This window comes from Erpetoichthys calabaricus, chromosome 10, assembly GCF_900747795.2.
Source record: "Erpetoichthys calabaricus chromosome 10, fErpCal1.3, whole genome shotgun sequence".
Classification (NCBI taxonomy): Eukaryota; Metazoa; Chordata; class Cladistia; order Polypteriformes; family Polypteridae; genus Erpetoichthys; species Erpetoichthys calabaricus.
Genome location: NC_041403.2, coordinates 163,528,751 through 163,546,803, shown reverse-complemented (window position 1 = coordinate 163,546,803; position 18,053 = coordinate 163,528,751). Strand labels below are relative to the sequence as shown.

Here is an 18,053-nt window from a genome sequence, read left to right as displayed (position 1 = left end):
AGAAGGAGTAGGAGGCACGCTGAGAGTCAAAGATGGGAAGTATAAAAGCCATCCTGATTCAAGCAGAGTCTGAGAAGATGGCTTTACGAGAACTCGCTTAACATAGAAAGTGTCGGTCAGGAGAGGTTCAGGAGTTAGAGGTACTGAAGGTACATGTGGGTCAGGTCAGGTTGGGGAGCAGGCACTGGTAGAGCGGGTTGCTTCACCCACTACATGACGAATCCGCTTAGGATCCCGGTTGGTAACCCCCCAGCCAGACACACGGTCCAGTCCCACCCTTCGGAAATGACCATCTATATGCCGCAGCCAGGTGTTACATAGGCGACTTCTTGGCCTGGTCCAGCCACTCCGGTCCTCGACAATGAGGGTCCTCAGAGCTGGATCACCCTTGGGGAAATGCGCCACATGGTCATAGTGCCATAAATGACGTTCCTCAAAATGCAGGTCATGTGCCTCATTCGGGACAAGTCAGACCAGTGGGACCCAAGAATTCTCTGAAGAGACACACATGAAGGAGTCCAGTCTTCGTCTCAGGTCACTGGAAAGCATCCATGTCTCACAGACAGGGAGCACCAGGACTCTAACGACTTGGTCCTTCATCCTTTTTCAGAGACATTAGACACCCCTTTATGACCACATGACCCCCCATATGCTCTCCCAATCCATCTACTGACTTCATAGGAAGAGTCACCAGGCACATGAATGTCACTGCCAAGGTAAGTAGACCTCTCGATGACGAGGTCGACACTCTTTCCACAGACAGACACAATGCTGATGGCCGTGCCCAAGAGGTCATTAAAGCCTGGCTCTTGGTTTTTATACGTAGGGCAAGAGATATCAAATATTTCTAAAGGTATTCTATTGTCTGTCTTTGACTGGTAACATGGCTGATTTGATGTGATGTGATGTGATGCCTCCACGACACTCCAATATTTTACTGAATATCGATGTATGCTGATGTCCGTCAGTCATCGTTCAACCCGTTCTATCTTAACACAGGGTTATGGGGGTCCGCTAGAGCCAATCCCAGCCAGCACAGGGCACAAGGCAGGAACAAATCCTGGGCAGGGCGCCACCCCACCGCAGGGCACACACACACTAGGGACAATTGAGGACCGCCAATGCACCTAACCTGCATGTCTTTGGACTGTGGGAGGAAACCCACGCAGACACATTGAGAACATGCAAACTGCACACAGGGAGGACCCGGGAAGCAAACCTCAGGTCTTCTTACTGTGAGGCAGCAGCACTACCCACTGTGCCACCGTGCCACCCTTTATGCGGATGTGTTTTTTTTTTCATTTCTTATACTCCACAATATAAATAATTCCATGCATCCTTTGTCTTTTTCTAAGGCACATAGTTAAATATATTTAACTCAGTGTCCCGCTGTGTGCCAACCCAAATATAAATATAAAACTTGATTTCCAAAATTTTGAAGTCTTTTTCATGCCCATAACAGTCTGTCTGATGCTCGAGGAATTCATCTTGTAACGTCACCTACCATACTGAGTCCACTGAACCTGCTCACGAGGTGGTGGTCTAAGTGAGTTACGCAGCTTTGTTCCCAGCCTCCAACTCCAAGAAGCCCACTGCATTCGCACAGAGTCCTGGTCGTGGTCCGCTGCTGGTCCGCAGCTCTAAGCTACACTGCGACGATGCTAGTGAGTCTTGCGACTGTAAATGTGGACTAACAGCAAACTCAGTTTGAAGTGGCAAAGCAAAGTGCTTATAGATATGAAAGACTTCAGGTTTTGATTTGTAATAAATCTACTCACCTTTCTGAAAAGGTGTTCTCAATTTCTCCGTCTGGGTTTTCTGAGTGGAGGTTGATGGGCACAAATGGCCCACCTGAATCTTAGAACACAACGAAGTGCGCAGAAAGTGAAGGGGGTCTGCCTACTTGCTTATCCGACTGCAGACAGGTTTGATTCTACACAGCAGACATTTTTACATTGCGGAGGTCCACATTCGATTACACTTCACCCCCTTACCCCCTCCTATGCCCCCCGTTTGTGTCCCAAATCACTAAGACTTTCTGCATTGCCAGAAAAGATCCACACAGTGAGCGTCCCATTTGACATTATTCTGACTTCTCATTGCCATTTTTAAAATGAATTTTCTTAAAATTAAACCAAGCAAAAACCCTGCAACTAAAGGCTCACTGCTGGTAACTAAATACTTTTGTGAATTACAGAATTTGCTTTATTTCTTGCCTCTATAAGTCCAGCTATGAGGGGGTGCAGATCTTTAAGGTGGGCATTGAGTAAGTTCGTTTCCCCCTTTAATTCAGGGTCATATCCAGTTTAATTAACCCTGTAAACCGGGCTTCACACAAAAGCCAAATTACACACATGAAACACACACACACCTTTATCGTCTTTGCTTCAATGAAATGTATTAGCTGTAAAAACAAGTGAATTTTAGTCAAACAGCAGTGCACCCTACAACTTGGAAACTTTGAACAAAGCTGGCAACATCCTTTGAATCGTTCACATGTTACGTTGGCTTCCACCTCATCATCCACCTTGTCTTTGACTCCTGACTTTTACTTCGTCATTATTTCCAGACTTTTCATAATTTAGAAAGTCGCTGGGCCACTGTGAAGAGAAGACAAAAGGTATTAGTGGGGGGCACTGTGTTAAGGCCTATGACAGGAATGGCTGCCATTGAGTTGTTTCATTGGCTAAATCAAGTGGCTTTACTGACATAGCATCCATACACCATATTGCAGCAAACTGTGGCACGAAATAACATTCCCCGGTGGACAAGTGCAGAGGTCATGTAGAAGACAACTAAAAAAACTACACTGTACTATGATTAGTACTGCAACTAATGTACTGCATGTAAATAAACCAGGAACAGATCTGAGTACAGGGGGGGGCAGCACAGAGTTCAGAGGCTGGACTGCCAAGGGGTAGAAGGTGGTGCAGAACCAGTGTGGATGCTACAGCACCTTCTGCCAGATGGAAGTGGGACAATGGGAGAGGTGGGAGTGGTCCTTCACACTGATGTAGTCTTTGACAATAGATTCATAAAAGCAGTATCAATGTTTGTGATGTGCCATCTGTTGGAATGACAAATGCAATGCACATGTCTCTGTTATATGTCATTTGGGATGGGATTTCTTAAAACAGAGTCAATGTTTGTAATGTGACATCTGTTGGAATGAGAAATGCAACGTAAATGTCCCTGATATATGTAATTTGGTATGAGATTTCTTAAAGCAGTGTCAATGTTTGTGGTGCACCATCTGTTGGAATGAGAAATGAAATGCACATGTCTCTGGTATATGTCATTTGGTATGAGATTTTTTAAAGCAGTGTCAATGTTTGTGGAGCACCATCTGTTTGAATGGTTGTTCAATGCATTTTATTTCTACAAATGTTTGTGATGCACCATCTGATTGAATAACAAATGCAATGCATATGTTTCTGTTAAGTGCCATTTGGTATTGGATTAGTAAAAGCTGTGTTAATGTTTGTGATGTGCCATCTGTTGGAATGACAAAATTCAGTGCATTTTATTATAAGAGATGTTTCTGATGCATTTGAGTAGTGAGAAAAGCGCTATATATATGTAAAGAATTATTATTGTTACTATTATTATTATGATCATCTGTTGGAATGACCGAGACACAGCAACTAGATGGACACACAGATACACAGACACTTATGCTTTTATTAAGGTGGATTCCTGCTTATTTCATAAATTAGTCATGTAGAATGCATCATTGCTTACCTCTTGCCAAAGCCAAAAGTTTAGGTTTAAGCATTCATCAGATCTTCTAATTTCTTTGTTGCCACAGAAATGCGTTTCTTTTTTCTCAAAGATAGCAGAAAACGTTCTGCCTGTGTTAACAAAAATATACATACATGATTCAGTATATTTTACAAAATAAATGAAAAGGAATACAATGCCAATCCCTCTTAATTTAACAGTTGTTATGGTTGGCAGGTGGAGTTTTGGGTGACATGGTGACTGAGTTTTTGCTTTTTTATTCCCCTAAACCCGAGCTGATTAACTTCAGTCCTGGAGACCACTCTGTCACTGTCAGTGCCTGTGTCTGTATGTGTGTCTGTGGAAAATGGAAACTGATCATTTCACATGTTAAACTTACAATTTTGTCTGAAAATTATGCATTGTGTAAGACCTCCTGGATGACTACCCTAGCAAAGCTACAAAAATTATGAGCCTAAAAATTTCGGGGCTATCTGTCCTGAATGCCAAGACCTAGTGTCACACACGTGCGCATGGGAGGCAGCTAAAGGGCTCGAAGGAAGGTAATTCCACCCCAGACCAGGGGGTGGCGAGGCGTACTGATCCTTTCTCATTTTCCACTGCAAAACCATTACGGGAAATTCCACCTGGCCTCCATGATGTCACTTCTGGTCCAGAAGACGCCCCTTTCCGGTCACTAACCCAATGACGCCACTTCCGGTTCCGGACATAATTACCTCACTTTCTCAGCCGCACTTTAAACACCCACCATCTCAACCTCACCAGTTCTGTTTTGGACTCGAACTTGTACACATCTGTGTACTCTTTTTTGTGGATCTTGTCTCATCTTTGACACTAGGTACAATGGTAGATTCCAAAAAACGGACCTTTCTTTTTCCAACAAGTTATGACATTTCTGTCTTGTTCCAGGCCAACTTACATTTCAAACTAACTGCCTGGACTTCAACTTATAACAAAGGCGTAAATAGATAACAGAGTTGACCTTTCATCTCTTCAGAGGCCCCTCGGCAGACTTTCAGGACAGAAGGCGTGAAATGGACTCAAGCAAGAACCAAAGGATCTATCACAAACATTTGTAGTAATAAAATGCATTGCATTTTTCATTCCAACAGGTGGTGCATCACAAACATTAGCACTGCTTTTACAGATCCAGACCCACCCCCAGGCGGACTCAAAGATAACTCGACGTATGTCCAGCAGTTACTCTCCGTTGGACATATTGGGCATTAATGTTTGCAGCTTAAGGCAGCACCCTGGCACAGCAGTGGCGCTGCTACCTCACAGTATGGAGGACATGGTTTGTGTCTCGGGTACTTTCTGCATGACGTTTGCATGGTCTCACCGTGTCTGTGTGGTTTTCCTCACATTGTCCAAATACATACAGATTAGGTGAAGTGTGTGTATGTGTGTTCTCCCTGTGATGGACGGGTGGTCGGACCAGGGTTTGCGCCCCATGTTTGCTCCGGCAGCCCTTGACCCTGGTCTGGATTGAGTGGGTTAGATAATGACATGACACGTTTGCAGTGCACCATCTATTGGAATGATTTTGTAATGCATGTAATAATAAAATTAGAATTAAAGGGACGAGATTATGGCTGAACTCGGTGGGCCAGTTTACCCTTCGTACAACACTGGCGGCTCCATCAGGTAGCACACAATTGATTGTCAGTAAAAGAGGCGAACACGATTTGCAGTCACTAAATGTGACATGGCTAGTGATTTTCAGTCATGCAAGTTGATGTGATCCACTGCAGTCGTCAAGTCTGACTTAACCTATGGACTTGAGGTCCTGTAATGTGACATCAGCTTTAGAAAGACGCTCAGTTCAGCAGACTTTCAATGCTTACCTGGTCAGAGATTGCGGTGCCATAGCGAACAAACGTGCAAAAATGCTCACAGTTCAGATAGAGGAGCGAGTACGGGTAGATCTTGCCAACAAACCGATTGAGGCGTTCCAAAATTTTACTTTTTGAAAAAGGTTTGAAATTGAAGCCCGGCAACTCTCGGTTATCATACTGACTGTTGGCAACTGCAAAAGTATCTGCAGCGAGTATCGTTTGAAACTTTTCTTTCGTTATGTGATACTCTCGTTGGGCCTCAGAGGAACCCGAGTCTTCAGAGTCTCCTGCTGTGCTGTTTCTCCTGGTCAGTGACAGGAATTCATGAAATCCTTGCTCACTTGGAACATCCTTTGGTGACAGTGACTGCAGATATCTTTCTGACAGCTCTTCGAGAATTCCTGAAATTAAAAGTAAACAATTTATTTTGCCAAGGAATGACTGTGGGTCATTAACGTTTGTCCAGTCGTAGAACGGGATAAAAAGCCAAGAGCCAGGCCCAGAGGTGTGACCAGAACATCATGTGTGGGTGGGCATTTGGCTTGTCTGGGGGGCAAAAAATATCCATCCATCCATCCATCCATCCCCATTTTTGTAGGGGGGTTAAATAATAATAACAACATAGTTTAATATAACATATAAAAGCAAAAATTGTGGCATAAATCATAACCTATTGTTCAATAAAATTAACAGAGGCAATGGAACTGGTATTATTATTTTTTGTGAAGAAATATAGAACTACATCTACAAGGTAAATATCCATCCATCCATCCATTTTCCAACCCGCTGAATCCGAACACAGGGTCACGGGGGTCTGCTGGAGCCAATCCCAGCCAACACAGGGCACAAGGCAGGAACCAATCCCGGGCAGGGTGCCAACCCACCGCAGGGCACACACACACAAACGGGCCAGTTTAGAATCGTCAATCCACCTAACCTGCATGTCTTTGGGAGGAAACCCACACAGACACGGGGAGAACATGCAAACTCCACACAGGGAGGACCCGGGAAGCAAACCCGGGTCTCCTAACTGCGAGGCAGCAGCACTACCACTGCGCCACCATGCCGCCCCAAGGTAAATATCAATAAAGTCAAATGTATACAACATATAAGAGACAATCAGGTGTTCTTCAGGGATGGAGTTCTGGACAAATCTAATCACTACAGACAAATTCTCAGTGTTACCATCATTTTTAATGCAAAGTCCAGGAGAGTCAGCTTTTTCATATTTGGTCCTGATCTCTTTTACCACCATTTTGGCAAGAGTCTCAATTATTTCATTTTGAATTACATTGGATGTGTATTTTGCGTTGTCTGGGATGCATTTTACAATTTCTGCAAGTTTGGCATCTTTTTTGATTGTGTAATCAAAGAACTTAAGGAAAAGTCCCTCCTCACCACCTTCGTGATTGTGACCACGCAGAGCCAGTCCATTGACTGCAAGGAACTGAACGGCCTCCCCAATGCTTTTCACATCACATCTATTCTTTTCTATCTGGGTTGGACCCAGTAGTTGAACTATATGCTTTCACCCGTCTCTGCCCGGCGCCGATACTCTTGCCATGCAGACATGACTCTGACGTGCGGGATACTAGACGCGTGTTTGTGGAAGCCGCCACCATCTTTTTCTAGAGCTTTCTTCCAATTAGTGTAGCTGTGCTTGGTGAATATGTCCTCGCGGTCAGAATTGGAAAAACTAAATTTGCGGCAGGCAAAGCAAAAGCTGGCTTCACGGACAACAGAATATTCAAGCCATGGTGGAGACTGATACCAGCTTGCACTAAAACGTCTGAGTGTCTTTCCGAATGCGCGCTTGGGATAATTCATTAAAACGGGCTGTGATGGGTTATCCATATTTAAGTCAGGCAGACCGGACTGTATATTTTGTTGAAGGCAGAAGTTTGGAGTACCCGACACGGGCGCAGAGCTGGAGGATTGTGTAGGCTTATCTACATCTTTTGGAGTTTCAGTTCCCGACGTGGGTGCGCTGTGCTCCGTGTTGGTAGCAGCGGTGCTGGGCTCAACCGTGGAGCCAGCAGCTTGCAGAAGGACAGAGGTTGATGATGTCTGCTTTTTAATAAGCCACCTATGCATAGCCTTTGGTGTTACCAACCAGAAAAGAAAAGAAGAATGGAACGTATACGCTGTTTTAATTAAAGAATGCGGTCAACAGGTTCAAAACATGCTGCAAAATATGCGGCGAAGTGAACTGTGAGCAGCACGGTGCCTGTCTAGTGGAGGAGACACTGATGGATACGCCGCAAATTCAAACAGCCAATTGGAAAGCAACTCAGTTTTGAAAATCAAATGTTATTCTTCTCCGGAGTTTTCATTGGACAGACAGAGCATTTCGCAGGGTGGGCACGGCTTGTCTCTGGGGGGCAGTGCCCATCCCAGCCCCCAGCCCCCCGGTCACGCTTCCGGCCAGGCCTTTAATGACTAGTGATGGGAAGTTCGGATCATTTTACCGACTCGGACCTTTGAGTCTCATTCAGCAAAATGAACGAATCCTTTTTCGAGTCATTTCGTTCATTTTAGCAAAATATAATTAAAATGTTACCTGTTACCTCCCTAACACATCTGCTGCTTACACAAATGTTGATCACACTACAAACAAGACAAAACCATAATGCTATAAGAAACATCCATCCATCCATCCATTTTCCAACCCGCTGAATCCGAACACAGGGTCACGGGGGTCCGCTGGAGCCAATCCCAGCCAACACAGGGCACAAGGCAGGGAACCAATCCCGGGCAGGGTGCCAACCCACCGCAGGACACACACAAACACACCCACACACCAAGCACACACTAGGGCCAATTTAGAATCGCCAATCCACCTAACCTGCATGTCTTTGGACTGTGGGAGGAAACCGGAGCGCCCGGAGAAAACCCACGCAGACACGGGGAGAACATGCAAACTCCACGCAGGGTGGACCCGGGAAGCGAACCCGGGTCTCCTAACTGCGAGGCAACAGCGCTACCACTGCGCCACCGTGCCGCCCCTATAAGAAACAGAAAATATTAATTCATTGTTTACCTGGGTCTTTAGTCTATGATTCGCTCACCTCGCCTCTTATCTGACAAGTTTTCGGGTTTGAGTCGTTCGTTCATCACGTGACAGCCCAATTAGCTAACCAAGGCAGTCTGAGCCGGAAACAGAATTGATTAGTTCATCGTATTTGTTCATCACGTGACAGCCCCATAAGCTTAACCTCTGAGCTGGAAAGAGAATTGATTACAGTAATCCCTCCTCCATCGCGGGGGTTGCGTTCCAGAGCCACCGGCGAAATAAGAAAATCCGCGAAGTAGAAACCATATGTTTATATGGTTATTTTTATATTGTCATGCTTGGGTCACAGATTTGCACAGAAACACAGGAGGTTGTAGAGAGACAGGAACGTTATTCAGACACTGCAAACAATGTCTCTTTTTCAAAAGTTTAAACTGTGCTCCATGACAAGACAGAGATGACAGTTCCGTCTCACAATTAAAAGAATGCAAACATATCTTCCTCTTCAAAGGAGTGCGCGTCAGGAGCACAGAATGTCACATAGAGAAAACAATCTCTAGCAAACAAATCAATAGGGCTGTTTGGCTTTTAAGTATGCGAAGCACCGCGGCACAAAGCTGTTGAAGGCGGCAGCTCACACCCCCTCCGTCAGGAGCAGAGAGAGAGAGATAGAGAGAGAAAAACAAACAATCGAAAATCAATACGTGCCCTTCGTGCTTTTAAGTATGCGAAGCACCGTGCTGCATGTCGCTTCAGGAAGCAGCTGCACAAAAGATAGCAACGTGAAGATAATCTTTCAGCATTTTTAGACGAGTGTCCCTATCGTCTAGGTGTGCAAACAGCCCCCCTGCTCAATCACCCTACGTCAGGATCAGAGAAAGTCAGTGCAAGAGAGACAGAAAAGTAAGCTGGGTAGCTTCTCAGCCATCTGCCAATAGCGTCCCTTGTATGAAATCAACTGGGCAAACCAACTGAGGAAGCATGTACCAGAAATTAAAAGACCCATTGTCCGCAGAAATCCGCGAACCAGCAAAAAATCCGCGATATATATTTAAATATGCTTACATATAAAATCCGCGACAGAGTGAAGCCGCGAAAGGCGAAGTGCGATACAGCGAGGGATTACTGTAGTTCATTCCTTGAGTCTTTCGAGTCATTCGTTCTTTTGTCACGTGACCACTTACTGGCTCAGTACCTCAGTCAAATACTAACATAAAATTCCATTTGTTGTATGTTGGATCATATTTAGAAATTATCATAAAATTATCAAAAATATCTAAAACGCATTTTCTTATAAAAGAAAGTGAATGAGTGAACGAATCACTCCCACGAGATGACTCATTCTTCCTGAGTCACATTAAAGATTCGTTCAAAATGAACGAATCGTTCAAGAACGACCCATCACTGTTAATGACCTCTTGGGCACGGCCATCAGCAGTGTGTCTGTCTGCAGAGAGAGTGCCGACCTCGTCATCAGAGGTTTATGTACCTCGGCAGTGACATTCAAGTCTCTGGTGACTCTTCCTATGAAGTCAGTGGATGGATTAGGATAGCACGGGGGGGTCATGATGTCACTGGAAGGGGTGTGTGGTGCTCCCGATATCTATGCATGGTTGCTTTTCAATGTCCTGAGATGAAGACTGGACTCCTTCGGTACTGTGGCTCAACGGAGAATCCTTGGGTACCACTGGTCTGTGTTGTGGTTACTCATAGAGTCCCGAATGATGCACATCACCTGCAGTGTCAGTTATGGCACTACGGCCATGTGGCACAGTTACTAGGGAATCCATTCCCGGACATTTTTCATTCCCGCATTCCTGGGAATGAAACTGCTGTAATTCCTGGGAAAACGGGAACGGCCAAGCTCGCATATATAGCGGGTAAAAGTGCAGCTCGTGAATGCCAGGACGGGGCAGAGTTCATTGACGTCTGTGCTGTTGACAGCTTTGAACAGGAACTTGAAATTGCAATGCGTCAGTCTGTTGCATCCGCATTATCTGTGCCAAGAAACTTGCCATCACAGAATGATGACAAGAAACTGGATGCATCAGTAAAAGCTGAAATGGAGGTGTTTCAGAGCAACAGCAAGCGTGGGCATCGTTTAGAACAAGTGTATCAGTATCTGATGACTGTGCCACCTACTTCAGTGGAGGCAGAGCATGCTTTCTCAGCGGCTGGCATACTCTGCACGAAGGTGCGCTCTCGCTTGGACAACCGCACGCTGGACACGTTGTGCTTTCTACTTTCTTATTACCGCAACTAAAGATACATGTAGTTGTATGACAGCATGAACTGCTTGTAGATAAGGTTAGTCTTTTATTTGTGTCAACATATTGCAGTAGTTTTATTAAAAATAAGTGTTGGTCGTTCTAAAACCGTTCACATGTGAGATGCCCATGCACTGTGTCATCCCCGAGAGCCCGGGATTCCCGGGAATGGATTCCCTAACAGTTATTCATTGTTGAGGACCCAAGTGGCTGGACCAAGGCAAAGGGGATGCCCACGTAAGACCTAGCTGTGGCAGATAGAGGGTCATTTCTGTATGGAGGATGGGACTGCTCTCTTTGCCAACTGGGATCCCGAGCTATTTTGTTGTGTGGTGGGTGTACCAGTGCATGCTCCCCAACCTGACCTGACCTGACAGTCGTAGAGCAGGGGTCCTCAACTCGGGTCCTGGAGGACCACAGTGGCTGCAGGTTTTCATTCTAACCCTTTTCTTAACTGGTGACCAGTTTTTGCTGCTAATTATCTCCTTTTTATTTTAATTGACTTGTTTTTGCCCTGAATTTCTTCATCACTCTCCTGAGTTGCTTTAAATCTTTCCTTTAATGGCACCCAAACAGAAATGAAACGTGAAGTGAGTGATCACTGCCAACAGAAGACCAACTACATCAGGGCCTCAAACTCCAACCAGTTGCTTAATTAGGCACCCAGTCTTGTCGTTAATTGAATTCTTTAATTCCATGGCTTGTCGCTGCTCTCATTGTGCAATAGCAGACATTTCCGAAATTGTCATTTTTTTCTTTTTCTAAGAGTACTAATGAAATGTTTTGGGGACCTGAGCAGATCTTCATCTTTCTTTAGTTTCAGATATTTCATAATGGACTGTGGTATAGCGGGTTCGCTGTAAAAAGGCCAGTTTTTAAATAATCCATTTGGCCGTGTCAGTCTCCGTGGGCACAATCGGGCAGCCGCCAGGAGTTGATGAGATAATCGGGGCGAGTCGCACCTGCACGTGATTGGTGTGATTATTCTCAGTTGCTTCATCGGCTTCCTGCGGTGGGTGATTGAGCCGCCGAGCCGTGTAAGTACGGGCCGGCACGGGAGATCGGGAGGAAAATCGGAAAAGAAAAATGAAGGAAAGGCGGCACAGGCGCCCCCATCTTAAATAGGGAGGACAGCCGCAGTCAGGGGTCCAGTATGGACGGATCGCACCCACTGACAGTGTGTAGGAGTGCGTTCAGGGGCAACTGGGCGACAGACAATCATTTACCAGTTAGGTAATAGTTAGGTTCAAAGAGATTTTTTTAATTACATTTAAATGACAATGTATAGGGCTCCGGGAAATCCACAGCATCACCTGCTTTATGAGAGTCCCAATACATTGAGAGTAAAGAGATTCCTTAAGCCGCACTTGCAGGTCACCCTTTTGTATTCTAAATATCGTTATCATACATAACAATCAATACAATTTATATAAGGTATAAAGGTGATGGAGGATCGCAGGAATCATGGGAAAGAGGGGTCCTTTCATCGGATTAGTGCTATTTCAGCTGTGAAATGGCCAAATGGGGGAGGCAGCTTGATGGATGAGGTCTCCAGGACTCTAAACAAATCCAAATAATATTATGTGATATCATCCATCCATCCATTTTCCAACCCGCTGAATCCGAACACAGGGTCACGGGGGTCTGCTGGAGCCAATCCCAGCCAACACAGGGCACAAGGCAGGAAACAATCCTGGGCAGGGTGCCAACCCACCGCAGGACACACACAAACACACCCACACACCAAGCACACACTAGGGCCAATTTAGAATTGCCAATCCACCTAACCTGCATGTCTTTGGACTGTGGGAGGAAACCGGAGCGCCCGGAGGAAACCCACGCAGACACGGGGAGAACATGCAAACTCCACGCAGGGAGGACCCGGGAATCGAACCCAGGTCCCCAGATCTCCCAACTGCGAGGCAGCAGCGCTACCCACTGCGCCACCGTGCCGCCCTATGTGATATCATCTACTGTTAAATTCTAATCTGTACTTCTAAAATTTTTATTTTTATACTGTATTGAGGATTTGTTCTGTTCCATGTATTGTATTGTATTGACCCCCCTTCTTTTTGATACCCACTGCACGCCCAACCTACCTGGAAAGGGGTCTCTCTTTGAAGTGCCTTTCCCGAGGTTTCTTCCATTTTTTCCTACAATATTTTTTTTTTTGGGGAGTTTTTCCCTGTCTTCTTAGAGAGTCGAGGCTGGGGGGCTGTCAAGAGGCAGGGCCTGTTAAAGCCCATTGTGGCACTTCCTGTGTGATTTTGGGCTATACAAAAATAAATTGTATTGTATTGTATACAAAGGATTAGCAATTTTGATTGCAGAATATGGGTGGCACGGTGGCACAGTGTTCACTTCCCGGGTCCTCCCTGCGTGGAGTTTGCATGTTTTCCCCGTGTCTGCGTGGGTTTCCTCTCACAGTCCAAAGACATGCAGGTTAGGTGGATTGGCGATTCTAAATTTGTCCTAGTGTGTGGTTTGTGTGTGTCCTGCGGTGGGTTGGCACCCTGCCCAGGATTGGTTACAATGCCTTGTGCCCTGTGTTAGCTGGCATTGGCTCCCCATGACCCTGTGTTTGGATTCAGCGGGTTGGAAAATGGATGGATGGATTGTAGAAGATAATGTAAGAGAGTTTGTTCCAGCTGCAGAATAAAGTTCGTTCTTCAATTATAAATTTATTTTCAACATTTTAAATCACGTTGTCATTTAAATATCATTAAAAAAAATCTCTTTGAACCTAACTATTACCTAACTGGTAAAGGATGTCGCCGGGTTGTCCTTTCACCCGTAGGAGTGGGCTCGATCGAGGTGGAGTCCTCCCTAGAGATCTGAGGGACGACTACGTGTGCGAGAAGGAAGACGGAAGGACAACCGACCCCGAGCGGTCTGGCAGACATATCGGTGAAGGCAGCCAAGATAGGGGTCGGTAGCGAGAGGACAATGGCTGCTGAAGTCTCTTCAGCTGAGCAAACCTTGAATGAGCTGGAGAGACTGGGAAGGAGCTGTGCATAGGCTGGTGTGGCTCCGATGTTTGCTGCAGGTTTTAATTCTCGTGTTTTAGCCTTGTTTAAAACCTTTGGGATTTTTACCTTTTTATGGATTCTTTATTTATGGACATTTTGGAGCACTGCACTGTTTTGAACACTTTTTTATTTTCGGTTTTGACTGGTTTTGTAATCAAAGCACTTGCACCTTTTGCACAGTCCCCTTGCTCAGTTTGATTTGTCCCCATCAGACATTACATAAATCTGGAAGTGGGAGTATGGAGCAGGACTCGCACCCTTACAAGGACAGACACAGTTTGCTGGTCCTGTTTTGGCTCATTTTGTACCTCGTTAGTGTTTGGTAACTACTTAAGGAAAAAGAAACAACTAAGGGGTCTGAATCTTCAACAGCAAGTCAATTAAGATGAATTCAAAAGAAGTTCAGTAGCTGCAAAAACAGGTCACTATCAGTCAACAGGCTCCATCGATTTAGGTTGTTCAATCAAGGATTTCAAATGTAACTGCTCAAAGCAAGAACAGACTTACCTTGAGTTAAGCTAATATCAGACAACATTAAGAAGGACTACACCGATGTAACATAAAACGGCAAATTAAAAAGACGGAAATGGAAGACATGTTTTGTACGTACTTACCAGTTGTGTGAATGGCAGAACCATTGCCAACATACACGGCCCAGTGCGTATACAGCATCCGTTTCACTTTAATGAGGTCTCCTTTCTCTGGACAAACTGTAATGAGACCCGGCAAACATTAGGCTTTTCATTCATCACATTATGCTTCATTAAAAAAAATAAAAAGACTTTTTATGATAAATTAGTGGAATTTGGGAGTTTCATAGAATGAAAAATGTCACAGAGTTAAACTGTGGGTTATCAGGCAACACTTTTATCCATTCTGATTCAGGGGTGTCTTAGGGGCTTAGAACTCCCACACATCCCCCTCTCCCCCCAAGCTAAGGGTCTCATTACAAGCAGAGCCTGGATACGAAGCCAAATACATGAGAATATCCTCCTGTTACAAGGAGATGACCTCCACATCTACTGGAATGCAGTCATTAACTGCAATGCATTTGTCATTCCAACAGATGGTGCATCACAAACCTTTTACTACACAGTTTGTGATGTGCCACCTATGGAAATGACAAATACAATGTCAAAGCAGATGACATTTAGAAAGTAAGGGTACTGCACTTAGTAGTTTTAGAACATGCAGGGTTATTTATTTTTAATGTTGCTCACTTGAAGCTGAGATGAGTTCCACTGAAACCAAAAGGTAAAGAACAAAGACAATCCCCATTTTTGTCAACAGACCTGCAAAAGATAAGAAATACATTTCAAAAATAAAATAATTTACATAACAGAACTCAACAGTGTTTAAAATTCCTTCACTATTACATTTTCAAAAAGGTTGTAGGAAACCTGGGTTTTATAACTGGAGTTTATAGAGGGCTTGAGGACAGTCCCACAGCCTGGGCTCAAAACACAAAGGACAAGGAGCGTAATAAATATACGAGTATTACACAAAGGACAACACAATCTCACCCTGCGTAGCATAACAAGCGCTCTCTCTTACATTTGTGGATTTTGCTGTCTATTTGCTCTTTGTAACATTCTGGTCTAGAAACTTTGGTTTTGTTAAAGGATTTTAATTATTGGTTCTCAGGTTGAGTCTGTCCGCTATGGTTTTTCTTTCTTTCCTTTTGTTTTGCTTCTTGTCTTTGTTCCTATTTTTTGTTGAATTTCTGGGAAAGAACTCTTCAGGGTTAAAGAATTTCTTTTGATATTCTCGGGCAAGGTTTTTTTTTAACTCATACACCAGTGGAATGGAATATTTAATAAATCAGCAATTGAGAATGTTATGGTCCTGAGCTAGGAGTCACAAGCACTTCGGGAATTGACAACTAGAGGGCGATATCACCCTCAAAACCCAAGCTAATAACAGGTCAACACAGAATCTTTATAAAATAAAAAGATTTAATCTGCTCAAACATGTTCTGAAACACATGAAGCTCTGTAGAGCACAAATGGCAGAAAGGAATTACCTGAAAGACCAAGACAGTCCAAGGCGAGCAAGTCCACAGCACAAATCCAGTCTAAAACCAGAAGCGTAGGAAAAAAAGTACAAGAGCTCACCACTCCCTAACAGACTGGAGATGAACTGCCAGGAATTGTGGGAAACCCTCACTTTATAATACTGAGGACAGCCCCTGGCAGTAATGGACAGGTGGCCCCGCCTCTTGGGGGACCACTCACAAAACACAAGGCACATAAAACATATTGACAAAATGAAGCATAAATTAAATGAATGCAGACGTTCATATGCCCTCAAGATGTGCCAAAGGGTGGCATGATGGGTGTTATCAAACGCTTTCGGAAAATCAACAAGGTTATAAAGAACTGCCTTTGCAACTCTGTGGCACTCTGCTTGCTCTTTCTTTCCTTATTTGCTGATCAGGTTCATCCAAAACCCGCTATATGATTATCTTTGTAAAGGCTGTGAGCCTGGTTGGAATAAAAACCTGCAGCCACGGGGGTCCCCAATTATTGGAGTTGAACACTTCTAACGTCTGTGCTGGTTATTAGGCTCTTCTTATTTTCATGAATGATGCAATTAAATTTAATTTTACCTTCTCGTATTATTCTGACTAAAATCCTAATCTGCCTTAATGAAAGGATAAAAGACTATGTGTCTGTTTATCTGTATTGGTGTTTTTACATCACAAACATTAACACTGCTTTTACGAATCTCAAAATGGCATATAACAGAGGAAATAAGCATTGCATTTGTCATTCCAACTGATGGCGCAGCACAAACCTTTTCTTAATTTTTTTTTTTATTTGATATACTTTATTAATCCCCAAGGGGAATTTGTCTTTTCTCATGATCTTGAAAGGTCAGAGTTCAGGGTTAGCCATTGTACAGCATAACTGGTGCAATTTTCAGGTTAAGGGCCCATTAGAGTAGGATCCTTTCTGGCAGTAAGTTGAACCTCAGAGTCCCCTATTCATAGTTAGCATTTGTCATTCCAACAGAAGGCATATCACAGACATTAATACTGCTTTTATGAATCCCATACCAAATTGCATATGACCAAGACATATGCACTGCTTTTTCACTTCCAACAGATGGCGCATCATAAACATTAACACTGCTTTTATGGATCTCAAAACAAATTGCATATAACAGACACATATGGATTGCATTTGTCATTCCAACATATGGTGCATCCCACTACTTTTATGAATCGCATAAAAATGGCATAAAACAAAGACATATGCATTGCATTTGTCATTCCAACAGATGGCACATCACAAACTTTGTAGTAACGCATTTTATTACTAAAAAGGTTTGTGATGTGCCATCTGTTGGAATGCATTGCATTTAATTACTGGATTAACTACAAAATACATTCCAATAGATGCTGAAGTCTATGTCAATTACTTAGATTTCAATCCAGTTGGTGCATTGATATAGCTCTCAATGTTCTATCAGCTTTTATTTTAAAATAGAATTTTCTACTTAATTTTTCTGTTTGGCCTGTGCTTATTAGAAGCAGGCCATTACCTTTCAGTTTGATGATTTTTTCATCTACTGGTCCATCTGAAGTGTGTTAGAAATGACAGAGCCGAGGCACTGCTGCTTTATAGCAGGCGTCTTTCAGTCCCGTGGACTTTTTGGTGGTTCTTTCCCTTTTTTAATGTTTTTTTTCATTAGCAGATTACAGTGTACCTTTCTATTTTATACATTTAGAACTGAGAAAGAACACAGAAACCTGTATCACCCCCATCACATACACTATAACAACAGTAATATTTTTTTTCTTCTCTTACCGATGTTTCGAGGGTCTCGCTGTCTGCGTGTCTGTGGTTAATCATATCAGCTCTCATCATCTTTTTATATATTCTCAAAGCGGAACTGCTAGTGAATTCAGACAGAAGCTCATTGCTTTTATCTACTTGACATAAACTGCTGTGCCAGCAAAAAATAAGACAGTTTTAATTCAGTAAAGTTTTAATTAAATCATCTTTGAAAAGATGAGGATATGCCCTCATTTTCACAAAAATATGTCAAATAAATGGGTTGTTCAGATGTAATTGGGGTGGCATCAGAGTTAGGCTTAGGGTTAGGGATGGAGTCCAAAACTCTCATAAGTCTCTTTCAAAATTCTTTAAACTGTACCAGC

The 18,053-nt window shown here is 43.7% G+C and overlaps 1 protein-coding gene across 3 annotated transcripts in view; it reads right to left on the bottom strand.

Annotated features, from left to right (window-relative positions):
- Positions 1-17,780, bottom strand: part of LOC114659741 (phospholipase A and acyltransferase 3-like) — an 87,838-nt gene extending 70,058 nt beyond the window's left edge. The window contains exons 1-6 of one of the 3 annotated variants that reach the window (XR_007936042.1): positions 17,701-17,780; positions 15,109-15,180; positions 14,503-14,598; positions 5,589-5,980; positions 3,742-3,851; positions 2,528-2,600 (exon numbers count right to left, since the gene is read on the bottom strand). Coding sequence is in view for 2 of the 3 variants with exons in the window: in XM_051932676.1 (XP_051788636.1) it covers positions 3,768-3,851; positions 5,589-5,980; positions 14,503-14,598; positions 15,109-15,166 (630 nt within the window). In the remaining variant the exon portion in view is untranslated. Of the gene's footprint in view, positions 1-2,375; positions 2,601-3,741; positions 3,852-5,588; positions 5,981-14,502; positions 14,599-15,108; positions 15,181-17,700 lie in introns of those variants that run through there. The other 2 variants (XM_028812379.2, XM_051932676.1) reach the window with 2 other exon arrangements.
- Between the last annotated feature and the right edge of the window lie 273 nt (positions 17,781-18,053).